The 16,981-nt window shown below is 41.9% G+C and overlaps 1 protein-coding gene across 3 annotated transcripts; it reads left to right on the forward strand.

The window, feature by feature from the left end:
- Positions 1-238: 238 nt before the first annotated feature.
- On the forward strand, positions 239-16,230 carry CRK (CRK proto-oncogene, adaptor protein). Of its 3 annotated transcripts, XM_082068155.1 has the most exons (4): positions 239-579; positions 6,482-7,017; positions 11,830-11,862; positions 12,095-12,937. In XM_082068155.1, the coding sequence occupies exons 1-4, from the start codon at positions 336-338 to the stop codon at positions 12,218-12,220; spliced, it is 939 nt and encodes a 312-aa protein (XP_081924281.1). In that variant the 5' UTR covers positions 239-335; the 3' UTR covers positions 12,221-12,937. The 3 variants fall into 3 exon arrangements, with proteins under 3 accessions (XP_081924281.1, XP_081924279.1, XP_081924280.1); XM_082068153.1 differs by lacking the exons at positions 11,830-11,862; positions 12,095-12,937 and adding an exon at positions 12,981-16,230; XM_082068154.1 differs by lacking the exons at positions 11,830-11,862; positions 12,095-12,937 and adding an exon at positions 12,981-13,124 and having other exon boundaries at positions 6,482-6,847.
- Positions 16,231-16,981: the final 751 nt, after the last annotated feature.

The raw sequence follows: 16,981 nt of genomic DNA on the forward strand, positions 1-16,981 counted from the left end.
GGAGGCGGTCGCTGCTGCGCTCAGGTACCCGGAGCAGCCCATCCCGGTGACGGACAGTCCCCGCCGACACCTTCACAGGGAGCGAACGCACCTCCCGCTCCCCGCAGCGCCGCGCTCCCGCCTCCCACGCCAGCCCGCCGCGCGCATGCGCAGCCCCGCCCCGGGCCGCGCGCGGAGATGACGCCACGCCTTTCCCTACGTCTCCCTCGTGCGGTCACATCCGGTAGGTGAGGTCAGGGCAGGGGCCGCCATTTTGGGTGGCAGGGCTGGGCGCGGAGCGGGGGCACCGCGGTGGAGGGGGCGCAGCGAGTGCGGCCTGCGGGCGGGCGGCCCCCATGGCCGGACAGTTCGACTGCGAGGACCGGGCGAGCTGGTACTGGGGGCGGCTGAGCCGGGCCGACGCGGTGTCGCTGCTGCAGGGGCAGCGCCACGGGACCTTCCTGGTGCGCGATTCGGGCACCATCCCCGGCGACTACGTGCTCTCGGTGTCCGAGAGCTCCCGTGTCTCGCACTACATCGTCAACAGCTTGGGGCCGGCGGGAGGCCGGCGGGCCGGCGGCGAGGGCCCCGGGGCCCCGGGTGAGTGACCCCCAGGGCTGGGGGGGCAGCGGGGGCAGCCGGGCCCGGCCCGCGCCTCCCACGGGCGGCTCCGCTCCGCTCCCCTCCCGGGCGGGGTTTGCAGGCCTCAAGTTCTTTGTAGTGGAATTAAGTCGCGTTTTGCAGCTCCTGAGTGAGCTGAGCTGTCTGCACCTGCCTTCCAGCGACCTGGTCTAGTTAAACATACCGGAAAGGTCCTGCAGCCACAGCGTTCACACGGGCTTTTGTGTTCATAAAGCAGTTATCTGTAGTTAATAATTTTGCGTGTCATCGCAGCTTGGGGTGGTTCTGTGGAAGTGTCATTGAAAAGTCAGAATTCTGACAAGATAACTTTGTATTAGAAGGCAGACTGAGGCTAGGTTTTGAGTCACAGATCAAAGTATTATGTGCACAGTAGTGAGAACTCTTTGAGAATGTAAAGTCAATTGTTCCCTTAAATCAATAGATATTAAGTTCATTTTTTTTTTCCCCTGTGTGGTGAGAGGAAAGACTTGGTACTATTCCTCAACAACCTTACATCTGATATGAAAACAATGTTTTCAAGGCTGATAGAGCAGAAGATCCTGGTTGTGTCAGAGAGGAAACTGTACCATGAGAAGCAGCACTTTTGCAGGTACAAGTGTAACTAGATGAACAAGAGCCACAGTGACGCTGTGTCCTGAGACATGTAAGAACGTGTGACACAAAGGCAGCACTATCCCTGCTGGGGCATTACTGAAGTTGGTAGCAGAACTACTCAAGTTTGAATATTAATGCACACAAAATGCTGTGAGCGTACTGCTTAGCATCTCAGAAAGGAACCGCTATGTAATTTTGAAGCACAGTAAACCTATGTAATAAGAGCTTTGGTGAACTTATTTGGTGGAAGGTAAACAGTGTATGAATTGCTACTAGACAGTCACTTTCTGATGTAAATCTGTGGTTGGAATAAGAGACCTGTACTGGGAAGATGCAACAATACTTGTTATAGAAAAGATTTCTCGGTCTCTGCACAGGCTGTAGTTGACTGAGAAGGAGATGATCTAAGAAGAAACAAACCTGTTGCCAGTAGGTTTACACTGTTACACAGTAATTTCCCCTTCTGGGGGAAAATTTGCAAATTTGGGAAAGCCTCATGTTGCATGTTTGTCCCAGGGACCTACTTCAGCTGCAGAGTGCGTTCAAGTCACAAAAAGCTCACAAGGTAGAAGTTAAAGGTGGCTGAATTCGGCTGGAAGTGGAAGTCGTTACTGCTGTGGGTAGTAAAATGGTTTGCCACAAGACGTGGTGGAATCCCCATTGTTTCGTGTCTGTGAAGACAGAGGTTTATTGCCGTAGGTTTGCGGACGCTTGATGCAGGAATCATTGAAATGCATGGCTAGTGTTACATAGAGCAGAACGAGTTATGAGGATGGTTTGTTGTGGAATCCATCCTGTTTGGATTTTAAAGACAGTAGTGATGAAAAACACTGGAGTATGTGTGCCTTCTGGGCAGTTGTTTTCTGGAATCTCTTGAAAAACAGCGTTTTTCCTGTTCGTGTGGTATCACTTTAGTATGCAGCCATTCTAACTTTTGTTATTGTGTTACACTCTTAAGCTCAGTAATGCTTTGTGGCATTCTATGGGCTGGCTTGTGTTATGAGCATTAAAACATTCTGGAGTTTTGCTGTTCTTTTGAAAAAACATTAGATGCCCCTTAGGTAATTCTCTTCTATTTTAAATGTTTATCTGTTTTAGAAGAGCAGCTCCTGTTATAGCTATGTAGACTGTTGGCACATTAGGCTTAATATATGTTAAAAGTATAATTATGTTTTGGCTGGTCTTTTTTTTTGTTTCTTTTTTTCTGCTGGATATTATTAGGGTAGGTGACGCATCACTCCTGCACCATAGATACTCCTATGCTAAGATTTTAGTAGTTTTAAATAAATCATGCCTCTGTGCTGATACTGCTCTCTTTTCACACTCAAACCAATGAAAGAAGGCAAGGGGGGGGTGTGTATTAAATTATACTTGAAGTGTAATTAAGTTTTTCTTTCAGAAAAAAAGTAAGTGGGGGAATGTTCTGCAATGGGAGGGAGATGGAAACATTGGTAGAAGATTTCACGTTTGGCTAGGGAAGCTAATGCAGTAAAACGAGGTAAATGTTTGCAAATTGTCATGCTTATTTATTGTGGTCAAGCTAAACCATTAAGAAGAACAACTTTACTACGTTAATTACATAGTATAGGGTTTTCTAGCAATAGTTTGGCAAATGCACACTGTGCTGTCTTCCTCTGTAACGAGAGCCTTGTGTCTCAGTACCCTGCATGACAAGAACAGCATTTCTTGCCTAGAACATGCTTCAGAAATTGGGGGGGGAAGAAGGAGGCATCTTACAGACTAGATCTAAAAATGAAAATGAAAACCTGTATTTCTATGATGTCTTCCCTGCCCTGAAAATGAAAGCTTACCAGTGCTTTGGAATAAAGGGCTAAGTGCTGAGTGGCTCTAACACAATTGGAGCGAAGAGAAACGTGTAAAACCCCTGAGACGTCTGAGAAAGTGAAAAGTTGCTTTGTGGTTATGCCACCTGCCTGCACTTTCAAAAAGTAGAATATTAGGTGTTTTATACCTCTACCAGTATCTGTACAATATTGAAAACATACATAAGCAATCTTTTCCAGGCTGACATGGAGCCAACGCAGTGTGAAAGTGTTTTTTCAGGAGGGAAGGTGAAGTGTAAACAGAGAACTGACAGAGTCCAGATTTGAAACTTTCTTTAATTCTGGGACACTTTGGATTTTAACTCTTTCCTCACCTTCCCGAGAGCAGAGGTTTCACTAGCTGTTCTGATGCATTAAAATGCATGGAATCAGGCTAAGTCCCAGCACAGATGGAGCTAGGATGGAATAAGTAAGATGATAGTCAGCCCTTTGTGCTTCTCATTCAAAGGAGTCATCTTACAGAGCAGAGCAGTGCTGCTGGTAGAGGTGTGAGCTGAGCAGCTATTTCTCCTGCGACAGTGCAGAGCTGGGGACAAGGGAAGAGAATTTCTAGAGCTCTGGTTGTCCAACTTCAATAGGAAGTGACTAAAGTTCCTCCAGTAGCCAGACTTACCTTTACATGCCTTCTCTTCCTGAGAGCCCTCAGAAGATACGAACAATGTGCTGCTCCGACTTGTGCCTTCAAGAGAACTGTTCCAGAATTGTGAAGGAAAACAACTGTACTTCTCCAACAACCACTTGCCTTGTTGCTGTAACTTGTTCTTGTGGTAGATCTTGCCTTAGTTTTTCTGTTGGCCTACAGGTGTGAGAAGTGTTGCATTTCAAACAAGAAGCTGAGGAATTCCTCTGGGCCTGAAATCTGTTAATCTTTGGATTTCATTATACCAGGGAGTGACAAAACTTTGAAGCCCACAGTGAATAGAATTATTTCCTTGCTAAGTAAGTGAGCATTTGGCTCATTACCTTTTAGCTGAACAAGGGTATACACAAACTACTTAGCCTGATGGAGAGTTTACTGCCTGCTTGGTAAGGTGTAGTTGTGTTTTATTTCCAGCCTGCACCTTTCTACTGTTCAGTCCTTTTTTTGCCTATTTTGGCTGAATTTACAAGTTATCTATGTAAATTCTCCAGTAACCAGGTCACCTTCTTCATGTTCTTTAGTAATTTAGATTCAGCTTGTACATTTTTTGTTGCAAAGAGCTTCCCCACACCTTTGACTTTTGTAACTACTTTCTGTTTTCTTTTAAAACAAAAGCATCAGAAGTGCATGTTACCACATAGGAGTGTTCTCTTTGTGTTCTCCGTTCTGATGCTTATCTATTTGTCCGGTCAAGGGCTCCACTCATCTTTCTGATCCTACAATGTATTTGGATGGCCTATGTTCTCCCATTCTTCTTCAGTTCTCCAAAATGTCTTTTAGAATGTTGATTTCAAAGATCTTTGCTGCCCTCATCCCCTAAAAGTTTCTATGACTTTTTCTTTTGACTTAAGTGTCTACATAAGTCTTGATGCTTAAAGGTTCACATCTAAAATAGTAGCAGATATACGCTCATGTTTCTGTCACTGGGTTTGTTTGAAACTTGATGTCTATACCACTTATACAAAGCACAGTTTCCCACTTCCAGTGCTAGTGGAAGTGCAGAATTCCCAGATCAAATCCTGTAGCAGACTGTTTTGAGGTGCTGTCTGTCCAGCCAGAAGTCGTCTCCTGTGAGACCACAGAGCTACGAAACTGCCACTGAGATTAAATTCTAGAGTTCCTGCTAAGTCTATAGTTGGAAGGTACATCTCATCAACAAAGGCTGAGAGGGTTTTGCATCTTTTCAGCATTATGCTTTGGGAGATTAAGGTGGAATCTTCTCTTTCTGTTTTGGGTTCCTATTTCTTACTGATATTTATACTAGCTTCCTTATCTCTTGGTGATGCCACTTTGTGTTTTGTGGGTTTGTTTGTGATTTTTGGAGGGTATTGTTTTTTGGGGTTTGGCTCATTGCATTTGTGCGGATTTCTTTTGAAATTCTTTTCAGGGTTGTTAATGCATGCAAATGTGCATTTTCCAATTACTTAGTTCTGCTTCTTTGAATTTCCTGTAACCAGCTTCACTGATGTTTATGCTCCTTCAGGATACTTCAAAACTTATTTATCGGGTGTTTGTCTATGTTGGTCTTATTGAATTTGCCCTTTTCTCTATTAGAACCCCCTTTTTGCTCTCTTGAAAGAAATTCTTGTAATGTTGGCTTTCTGTGCTGACAGCGCTACTTTGGAGGGGGTTTTGGATCAGTGACAGCTTGAGGAATTCTTCTAGCTTTGTACTCGAGAGCTAAGTCTCGGAACTGTTAGATATTCCCTGCAGAGACACAGACTTGCAAAGTAAGCATCTCTTTCTTGCTAAAAGAGTTACTCATTAAAGCATAAATCTTTTCCTCTCCACTGCCCTCCCCCAGCCTTCCACAATTCTTCCCATAGCTGATTACACAGTGTATGGTGGAAATAGAACATCGTGCGTATGTTTTTCCCCAGCTGAGCCCGAAGAACATAAAATGGAAAAAAAAGTGCAGGACACAGATTGAAAACTGAAATGGATACCTGCACTTTGATACTTCTGATGAACATTTTAATGTATTTTAATGTATTTGAGGTCCAGATTCATAGCTTAGGCTCCATCTGACAAACAAGGGAAAGAAACAACAAGACTTGAGATTGAACACTGAATTATGTCCGTTGTGAAAAATGATGGTGTTGCTTTGTATTGCGTAAAACATACATAATTTTCTCTAATGGTACCTTTTATCATAACGAAAAATAACTTCATTTGCTCATTCACATAAATTGTTGCTGTGCTAAGCGGTTTTCTATAGTGTCCATGCCTTTAGCACAAGATACTTTACAACAGTTAAATAACCTTTCTTGCAGTGTTGTCCTTTTGAAATAACTTTGAACTGCAAGAGAGAGGCTTTAAAAAAAAAAAAAACAACAAACACCTCTTCCTTGAAATTGTACCAAAATTTAATTTGCTTTCTAGATTAGACTATAAAACAGGAAAAAAAGCAGTTGTCTCATACTGAAAATTGTGTAGGCTCCTGAGAAACTCAGATGTGCTGAACATCCTTATCTGTTGGGTCCGTAGTATAACATTCAAAGAAACAAGGTATTTTTATCCGAATTCAGGAAGTCTGGCAATGCCAAACAATTTCTTTTTTCCTTGATAAAATCTTTTAAAATAAAACTCTATCAATACAATCACAATAGTGCTGCCTGTGATTAGAAATACACAAAAGAGCTGAATATGATGAGTGTTGATCTAAAGATGATAAAATTCAATATCAAGTTACTTATCTGTAAATGTATTAATCCTTTCAAATGTTTAATTTTCAGTTGTAACTGTTGTATGCTCTCTTTGACATATTGCCTTCTTCTTTCAGGGTTGAATCCCACCAGATTTCGAATAGGTGACCAAGAGTTTGATTCTTTGCCAGCTTTACTGGAATTCTACAAAATACACTATTTGGACACTACAACCTTGATAGAACCAGTTTCCCGATCCAGGCAGAATAGCGGCGTTATCCTCAGGCAGGAGGAAGCTGAATTTGTGCGAGCTCTCTTTGACTTTAATGGAAACGATGAAGAAGATCTTCCATTTAAGAAAGGAGACATACTGAGAATCCGGGATAAACCTGAAGAGCAATGGTGGAATGCAGAAGACAGCGAAGGGAAGAGGGGAATGATACCTGTTCCTTACGTCGAGAAGTATAGACCTTCTTCTGCTTCAGTATCTACTGTCATTGGAGGTAACCAGGATAGTTCCCACCCACAGCCCCTGGGTGGGCCGGAGCCAGGGCCCTATGCCCAGCCCAGCATCAACACTCCGCTCCCTAACCTTCAGAATGGCCCTATTTATGCCCGGGTTATCCAGAAGCGAGTCCCTAATGCCTACGACAAGACAGCCTTGGCTTTGGAGGTACATAATGGGCAAAATTGAGAAAGAAGAGATCTGTTCAAGGGATTTCCCTTTCAATCACATGATAGTTTTGTAGGAATAAGAAAGGGAAAAGCATTGTAATACTTGTTTTACATCATGATTAATGAGTTATGGAAAAAGCCTTTTTTTTTAATTAATAAGTGACTAGAGTCACTTGTAGACTAGACTTTTATAATAGCATGTTTAGGTTACTGAACCAATATCATGTCTTTTGTTAAACATCACTAACATAATTGTTTCCCCATCCATCTTTTCACTTGTTAAGTCTTTATTTTAGGGGGGAGGGAGCGGGAACAGTTCATAAGTTGTGTCTCTGAACCTGTGTTCAGTGTGGCTTGCCTCACCCCAATCTTTAAAAGGTGTGTTGGGTTGTTTGTTGGGTGGTTTTTGTTTTGTTTTCTCAATCTGTCAGCAGTTTAAAAGCAATCAATGGAAACATTGGTAGTCACTTTAAAATTACATAGGCTAAGATAATGATCACACATAGGGTTTTGCTGTAACATCTTGACCTCAAGCAGATTACTCTGGGTCTTGCATCTGGGTAGGAACAACCCCAGGTTCCACTATAAGTTGGGGAATGACCTATTAGAGAGCAGCGTAGGGGAAAGGGACCTGGGGGGTCCTGGGGACAGCAGGGTGACCATGAGCCAGCACTGGGCCCTTGTGGCCAGGAAGGCCAATGGCATCCTGAGGTGGATTAGAAGGGGGGTGGTCAGTAGGTCAGAGAGGTTCTCCTGCCCCTCTACTCTGCCCTGGTGAGACCACATCTGGAATATTGTGTCCAGTTGTGGCCCCTCAGTTCCAGAAGGACAGGGAACTGCTGGAGAGAGTCCAGCGCAGGGCAACAAAGATGCTGAAGGGAGTGGAGCATCTCCCTTATGAGGAAAGGCTGAGGGAGCTGGGGCTCTGGAGCTTGGAGGAGACCAAGGGGTGACCTCATTAATGTTTACAGATATCTAAAGAGTGAGCATCATGAGGATCTTCTCGGTGACAACCAAGGATAGGACAAGGGGTAGTGGGTTCAAACTGCAACACAAGAGGTTCCACTTAAATTTGAGAAGAAACTTCTTCTCAGTGAGGGTGCCAGACACTGGAACAGGCTGCCCTGGGAGGTTGTGGAGTCTCCTACTCTGGAGACATTCAGACCCACCTGGACACCTTTCTGTGTAACCTCATCTGGGTGTTCCTGCTCTGGCGGGGGGACTGGACTGGATGAGCTTTCGAGGTCCCTTCCAATCCCTGACATTCTGTGATTCTGTGATCTAGTTTGTGAAGCAGGAATATACATTACAATTCATTAGAGAGGTCTCGTGTAAAGCAGTGATTGATAGAGTATGATTTGTAATAAAGCAGTGAGTTTCCCTAAGTTTGATTCACTTACTGATATGATCAAATACTTGTATGTGCCTTTTTAGATTTTTTTTTCCCCCCTCTTAAAAAGGAGATCAGAGTGCTCTATCTACACATCAGAAAGTTACCCCCCAAGTTACATTTGAGGAAATTGAGATGAAGGTATTTTCGGTGGCAGACCTTTGCCTTAGGATGATATGTAAATTGTATCCTTTAATCTAGGATTTCTTTGAGCTAAAGGCTCTGGAATTTCCTGATACCTAATTGACTTCCTGTTTATATAACATTTTAAGTACTTGGGAAAAAACAGTTTCTGTGCTGAGTCAGAGCATCTCCTCTTCACTCTCAAATACTTTGTTTAATCTTGCATAGCACAAAAGGCACTTCACTATTTCAGTGATGTGGCAGCTATAGGGATGTGTCTTTAGTACAGCGTTGGCAAATGCAGCACATCCTACAGATGGGATAACTGATGTACATCCTGGGGATGTAAAATTATTACCCACTGCCGGTAAAAATTTGTTTAGTGAAGCAATGTAAATATCTTCTGAGTTACTGTATGTTCTGTTACATTTCTGAACCAAAAGAGAGCCAGGATACAGTATGTAAATTTTTAGGTTGAGAAGCATGTATACAGATTTATGTCAACTCATTAATTCTGGGGAAACATGCAAAGATTTTAACCTTTGGACTTTCATACAGCCTGTATTAATGCTGTCTCTTTCCCTCTTTTTCTCACTCGCTCCACCCAGCCACATCCTGGAGCTTGGAAATAATCCTGGAAGTCTTTGTGGACTGTTTCAATTACCAGATGTTAGATTTTCTTTGAGCCATTGAAGATTATGTTGTGGCACACTTATCAAAAGCTTTTGGTTTTCTTTCTGGATTTTGTTTTTAAGCTTTCATTTATTAGTGTGCTATCAGTGTTCTCTTAAGCTTAATTTCACATTTTATTTCACTTAGAAGCCCACAATACTTCCCAACTCACAGTTTGGTAGCATGGAATGGAATAGAGGAAACACTGATAATGTAGGCCGTCATAAGCAATGTTGAGTAAAAACAAAATCCTTTATGTGCTAAAGAACAGCTCGTGAATGCCATGGCTGATCTGTTACAGAATCACAGAATCGACTGGGTTGGAAAAGACCTCAGAGATCATCAAGTCCAACCCTTGGTCCAACTCCAGTCCATTGACTAGATCATGGCACTAAGTGCCATGTCCAATCTCAGTTTCAAAACCTCCAAGGACGGTGAGTCCAGCACCTCCCTGGGCAGCCATTCCAATGCCTGACCACTCTCTCTGCAAAGAATTGCTTTCTAATATCCAGCCTAAATTTCCCCTGGCAGAGTTTAAGCCCATGCCCCCTTGTCCTATTGCTGACTGCCTGGGAGAAGAGACCAATCCCTACCTGGCTAGAACTGCCCTTCAGGTAGTTCTAGAGAGTGCTGAGCTCAGCTCTAAGCCTCCTCTTCTCCAGACCAAACAACCCCAGCTCCCTCAGCCTCTCCCCATAGCTCTTGTGATCAAGTCCCTTCACCAGTGTTGTTGCTGTTCTCTCCAGCACTTCAATGTCTTTCCTGACCTGAGGGGCCCAGAACTGAACACAATACTCCAGGCATGGCCTCCCCAATGCAGAGTACAGGGGAAGGATCACTGCCCTTGTCCTGCTGACCACGCTATTTTTGATACAGGACAGGATACCATTGGCCTTCTTGGCCACCTGGGCACACTGTTGGCTCATGTTGAGCTTCCTGTCCATTAGTCCCCCAGGTCCCTTTCTGCCTGACTGCTCTCCAGCCACTCTGTGCCCAGCCTGGAGCGCTGCAGGGGGTTGTTGTGGCCAAAGTGCAGCACCCAGCACTTGGCCTTGTTGAACTTCATCCCATTGGAATCGGCCCATTTTTCCAGTCTATCCAGATCCCTCTGCAGAGCCCTCCTGCCTTCCAGCAGGTTGACACTCCCTCCCAACCTGGTGTCATCAGCAAATTTGCTGATGATGGTCTCAGTCCCCTCATCTAAATCATCAATAAAGGTGTTAAACAGGGCTGGACCCAACACTGACCCCTGGGGGACACCACTAGTGACTGGCTGCCAGCTGGATGCAGCCCCATTCACCAGCTCTCTCTGGGCCTGGCCCTCCAGCCAGTTCTTAACCCAGCAGAGAGTGCGCTTGTCCAAGCCATGGACTACCAGCTTTTGCAGGAGTATGTTATGGGAGGCAGTGTCAAAGTCTTTGCTGAAGTCCAGATAGACCAAAGCTACAGCTTTCCCCTCATCCACCAGGTGGGTCACCTGATCATAAAAGGAGATCAGGTTGGTCAGACAGGACCTGTTCAGTCCTCACTAAAACTCACGTGATCTGTCAACTGTAGTTTAGAAAGTATAGTTTCATGGAGAGTCTCTCTCTGTTCTGAGCTAGTTTGCACCACTAGTGTCTTTTACTAACTCTTGATAATAGGCTGGATAGCTGGAAGTTGTGGGAGGAAAAAATTGAGAAGCATGTGGGCTCTGCCCATCTGTGTGAGGATGTAAGAAAGATTTATGGCATCTTTTTACCTTTATATTAGAACAATGGCCTTTGTAGACCTTGTAAATACTTAGTAGTTGATGTGTTGAACCTCTTGGTTAGGGTGATTTATTCCTGTATTGATACAGCTCTGCATTTACGAAATGCAATAATAGTGGAGGTTCTGTATTCTGTATATAAGATTAGGAAATTTTAGTTTATCACTGCTTCTAGAAGGTCTTCCTAGCTTCTTTGAAGCTTTTATCATTTCAAATCACAATGTTACTGAGTTGCTTTCAATGTCTGTACTGGAAAAAATAGCAATATGCCCTTCATTTTCTCCAAGTTTTTCTTCATCCTGTCTATCAAAGCACTGTTTCTTGTTGTCTCCTTTTTTCACATTCCCTTTCACTTTGTGGTGTTCCTTTTCTGTGTATTTAGAGATCTCTTCCTTAGATAACTTAGTAGAAATTATTATGCAAATCTTATCAGTCCATTTTTGCCCAGACCTCGTAATAACTATAAATATAGAAAGTGGGATTCTTTCCAAATGAAAACTCTTATCCTTAAATCTGGCAATATTCCTACGTGGGGGTGGATCCCACTGTGTCTCTTAGGAAAATAGATTCTTAACATCAAACATTTTTGGCCCAAGTTGCAAACAGAGTGTCTGTACTGTTATTTTTAAACTGACGTGGTTTTGAAGGGCTCAAGGAAGGAGGAGCAGGGCAAATGATGTTCTAATAAAGGCTCGGCTGTATTACAGAAAAAAGATTCAGCAGCAGAACCTAACTTTTATTTTGCTTGTAACTGGACCTATTTGAGGAGTTGTCAGTCTGTATTAGTTAAGAGAAAATAGAGGAGAAAAAGGGAAGATCTGTGTGGTGAATGACTCCAAGATTGATCGATTTATGTTTTTTCTTTGTAACAGTAGCAGAACTCTGCCATCTTGACCTTACCAAAGAGGAATAGATTCACACAGAATCACAGAATGTTAGGGATTGGAAGGGACCAATTCCAATTCTGGAACTGAGGGGCCCAGAACTGGACACAATATTCCAGGTGTTGTCTCACCAGGGCGGAGTAGAGGGGCAGGAGAACCTCTCTGGACCTACTGACCACCCCCCTTCTAATCCACCTCAGGATGCCATTGGCCTTCCTGGCCACAAGGGCCCAGTGCTGGCTCCTGGTCATCATAGAATACTTGGAATAGAACCACAGCATACAGAAGCCTTCACATGAACCTTCAATTTTGCTTTGAAGCATGTGGGATATATTTAGTTTTAAAACTTCTGATGAAGCCTGGGACAAATCTGGCTTTGTAGCAGGATACAGTGTTGATCTTGAAGTGCTGTGCTTGGGGGGACGGTGAACAATAACACTAATGATACCCTAAGTCAGTGTTAAAGGCAGTTATGAGAGGGAGAGGGCATCAGTTGCCTTTACTAAACCCATGGAATTTATTTATGTGAGAAATCCATGGTGGACAAGACTGAAAGATCATCTGGCCTTGCCTCTGGTAGTAGCTGGTTGTGGAAGTGGATGCTCAGAGTAAGAACAGAGTAGTCTTACGGCACTACTTATTCCCCTGCATATTCTCCCAATGTTTTAAATCTGTGGATATATATATATATCCTACTTATCCAGAACTTTTTCAATACTACCTGAAAAGCAATTAGTGGAATTTCAAAATTAAAAGGCCGTTTAGCTTGCAAGCCTTGCCTCAGCTAACGAGGCTGTTGATGAAGTACAAGCCTCTGTCAGTTCAGGGAGATGCGTTTCTTGGGACAGCAGCTGATGTCAAGTCCCAAGAGAGATCCGTGTTGGATTGCAGGCTTCAATTTAGGCACTTCTCACCTAATGTAGGTACGTGGTAATTCTCACCTAATGTAGGTTCGCTTCTTTCTCTCTTTACTTTCTTGGCAAGTGAATAAGGTTGGGTGGTAGGCTGGTGTGTCAAAAATGGTCAAGACTAAAACAAGTGTATCTGATACACTTGGGTGATACGAAACCAGAGGTGGGGGGCAACAGCTCATCTGATGTGTTTTTATGAATTGTAACAATTCCTTATTTCTTATCCTGCAGGTCGGTGAGCTGGTGAAGGTCACAAAGATTAATGTGAGTGGTCAGTGGGAAGGAGAATGTAATGGCAGACGCGGTCACTTTCCGTTCACACATGTCCGCCTCCTGGATCAACAGAATCCTGATGAGGACTTCAGCTGAGTGTGGCTCAACAGTTGCGCTTACAGATGGGAACAATCTCAACTTGTTTTTATTGCAGATGCCATCAAGACTATGTTCCAAAAGATGTTGAAAGCGGTATTGCTTACCTAAGCATTCTGATAACCTGCAAACCCCTGGGACTGAACACCACCATTCCTTAATTCAAGGGTCATGTAATTCAGGGTACGACAGTAGATAACTTGTGTGTCAAGTGGCAGAACTAGTACATGATTATAGGTTGTAATGCCTGCTTATGTCCATGTGCACGGCAGACTGGACCTTGCCAGCGGCAGCAGTTGGAGAAAGCAGTAACATAGGTGTTGCAATAACATTTAGAGCTCTTTCCGGCCGTATTGCTTATGTTGCTTCTTCCTCAGGCAATGAACATCAACCTTAGACAATTCAATACATAGAAATGTCACAAATTTATCCTGGAGCTTTCTCCGTATTGTTTTTTTTTTAAATCCTGAATTCTCTGTCCTAGGAAGGCTGCATCGTACTTTGTATGGTCAGTTAACTATGCACAGTACAGGTTTATGTAGAGCCTGTTGGGGACAGCCTTACGATATACAGATGCTTACCATTTTAATGGTATATGACAGATCAAATCAGCTTTGGAATTCTAGAAGTTTGTGGACACTAGATTGATTTCTTCAGTACTGTTGATGCTTCAAACGTAGCAGCTGATTTTAAATTAAAATTTCTATTAACACACCAGTATCTTTTTTACCCACAAATATAAGGCTTATGGAAGTCTAAACATCCATATCAGTGCTGAAAAATATGTGCATAGCACTTTAATGCATAGCTTTAAAGCAGTCTGTGATTCACTAAATATACTAAAATATTGACGCTGCTTTCCAATAAAACTAAATTATATAGGGCCAGTTTAATTTTTCTAGAATTCTTCAATACTCCTATTATACAATACTCTTAAAGTATAAATCAGTTTCAAACATGGTGAACTGACAAACCAAATATTACTTTTACTTTAAAGTTACTCTGGGGACTCTTCTGGTTTAATTCCCATCTGTAAAATATTTGATAGTGAATTCATGAGGATTTTATTTTTAATAAACTAATGGAAAATACTTGTGTGCTTCTGGATTGATTCTCAAAAGGCATAATACAGTAAATATGGCTTCCTAGCTTATAATGAAAATCAGTGCATTGAATAGATGGTACTATGCACTGCTTGATTTTTTTTTTTTGGTCTCTTTTTCTAATTATCTAGTTTTCTCTAACACAGATCAGAATGGATTCAGTGAGTTTTGTCAACTGAAATTAAACACTAAAAGAACTATCTCTTGCCTGTACCCTGGATTGTTTTCCAAACACAGCACTCTGGTGACCAAACTTAAGCAAACAGATGTTGTAACTTTGACTACAGTGTAATCCGTACAGAACCGTTTTTTTCTGAATAGTATCAAATGGAAAATATTGGTTTGGTTGATAGGAACCCTGTGAGCAGAATGGCTCAGCGGTTGCAAATGCTGCGAGGGCTTGTTCCCCCTGCAAAGGCTGTTGCTGCAAGGCACCGACCTGTACAACACAATACTGGTAACACTTTACCTCAGAACTCTGTAACATGCTGGAAATGATAATATTTCTGTTCTATTTAAGTACTAGTTGTTTTACTTCAAAACTAATCCATCAGCAAGTCTTGACTAATTTTCAGGTCATGGACACTCATATTCTGTAGACTAACGCCAGTGAACATTAATTGTGCTTTTCCATCACCGGTCTCCTAAGCACTACTGAAGGTGATGAGAAAACAGGCGTGACAGTGGTGACAGAAGGACGGTAACAAAGGAATTGCTGTGCTCTTCTAGCTTGGGTTGCTCTTCTCAAAGGGTGATATGCCAGTGATTGTGGGATCTCTTCTAGTTCAGTACAAAATCCACTTTGAGAAAGAAAAAAATTGAGAAGCTAACTCTAAGTTCTGTAACACATTGGTTTCTTTAAGGCTATTTTGTATTTTTCTTCTGACTTGGATATTTACTATGACTGATTTTTTTTTTTCTAAATAAGAGTTTGTTCTGAAGTATTTTTTCTAATTGCAATTAATGAAAGCCCGTATGTTTGTACCTTTCCAATCGCTAATTATTTTAAGATACCAAAAGAACTTTTCGCTGGAAGAAGTTGTTACTGCAAATTTTGCCCTTTTAATACGAAAGACATAAATTGAATTAACTAGCAAATACCCTGCAAATTTTGTAGATGTGGGTTTTTCTAAGACTGTATAAATTGCGAATAATCGCACACTTTGAAAGAGGGGAAAAAAGGAAACGAGAGGAGTCTTAATAGCTGCTGTTGCACTAGAATCCTGAGTTCTTGTCAAGCAATTTTTCTTAGTCAACTGATACATTAACGCAACTGTTTTCCACTATTTAGTTCTAAGCCAAAATGTGATTTTGTTTCATAGGTGATAGAAGTGAATATGTTTGCAGTTGGATGAAATAGACATTTCAACTTATCAAGTTCTTAAAGGAAAATAGGTAGAACATATGTTCATGAACGTGTAGATTAAATCCTTTTGTGGCCTTTGTTTATCCTCTTCTATTTGTTCCCTCCCTTCTCCCCCATGCGTGCAAAAAATCATTGCTAAAAATGTCAGTCACAATCTTTTGTCTCTACTTGGCTGTGGTTTTGGTCTCTTGTGCATAGGCAGGTGTTAGAACTAGAATAATCATTTCTAGAAATACACCGTGAAAGCAGAATGCTCAATTACACTGTGTTCTTCTGGTGCATTTACACATTATATCACACTAAAAAGTACAACTGGCTGCTATGGTTTTTTAATATATATTTCATTTTGGTAAACCCCAGCCTTTTTACTAATATTTGACCTGGTTAAATCTTGTTAATCTGTTTGAATTGTATTTGTTAATAATGCAAATATTTCTAATCATCTTAAAACACTTTGTTTTTGTTAATGGTTTTGGGGAAGGATTCTAACCAGACCAGTTTGAAGAAAAATATGAACATGTGCCATTGTATTATAACACTATCCACTTTCTTGACAGTTAAAGTCTTTTTTTATTTTTTTTGTAGCATGTAATGTATATGTTCATAGTACGTGAAGTAAATAAAAGTATAGCCAAAACTTTGACTTGGTGTCATTCTCAATCAGCACTCATTGGAGTACTGGCATTTACTAATCTAAAAACAGAACTGCAGGTATGGCCATTTTTAATTGGCTGTACTTATATGAAAACAATTATACATAAGAACTGCAGAAGAAAGACAAACCGAGGTGACTAAAATAACTTTTCAAGCAGTAAAATACAGCTTTTTTGAAACAAGGTGACTTTCTGTAATCAAATTAGCTGCTTGAGTCAAGGGAGTGGAGGAAAAGATATATTCTTACTGCAAAAGGTGACTCATGAAGAATGTTAAGGTGAGACACTGTAGCTATTAGTCTCACTGCAACCTACAGAGGTGTATCAGGAAATAGCTAGAGGATTCTTTGGATGGCGTGTGTCTGTTTTAAAGATAAAAAGCTGTTTATTCATTCTTAAAATTATCAGTAAAAACATTAATTATACAAATCAATACTAGCAAGAATCTCCCACAGGACTCAAGTGCGACATTACCTGTTAAATGAGCGACTTTGCATTTAAGCGCACTGAGATGCCAGCCAAATTTTCCTGTCACGCCTCCACACGATAAAGATTATTCTATCAGTTTCAGATGGAAAAAAAAAAATCATAGGTAAAAGTACTTCCCACAGCTTTGCTCCAGTGTTCATACAAGCTGGCTGCAGCAGAGCTGCAATCCAAGTATGCCTTTTAATGAGATTACTTGAGATAATTTGAAGAGCTCACGACAGTCAAAAGGAAGAGGTTTATACACCTTTCCAT

Source organism: Streptopelia decaocto, assembly GCF_964273445.1.
Source record: "Streptopelia decaocto genome assembly, chromosome: 18".
Taxonomy (NCBI): Eukaryota; Metazoa; Chordata; class Aves; order Columbiformes; family Columbidae; genus Streptopelia; species Streptopelia decaocto.

Bases quoted from the DNA above. Each gene is read 5' to 3' on its own strand.
- CRK (XM_082068155.1), top strand. From the start codon at position 336: ATGGCCGGACAGTTCGACTGCGAGGACCGGGCGAGCTGGTACTGGGGG. The intron at 7,018-11,829 runs GTACATAATGGG...TTGTAACAGTAG, and splicing joins AGACAGCCTTGGCTTTGGAG to CAGAACTCTGCCATCTTGAC. The intron at 11,863-12,094 runs AATAGATTCACA...TGGTCATCATAG, and splicing joins TCTTGACCTTACCAAAGAGG to AATACTTGGAATAGAACCAC.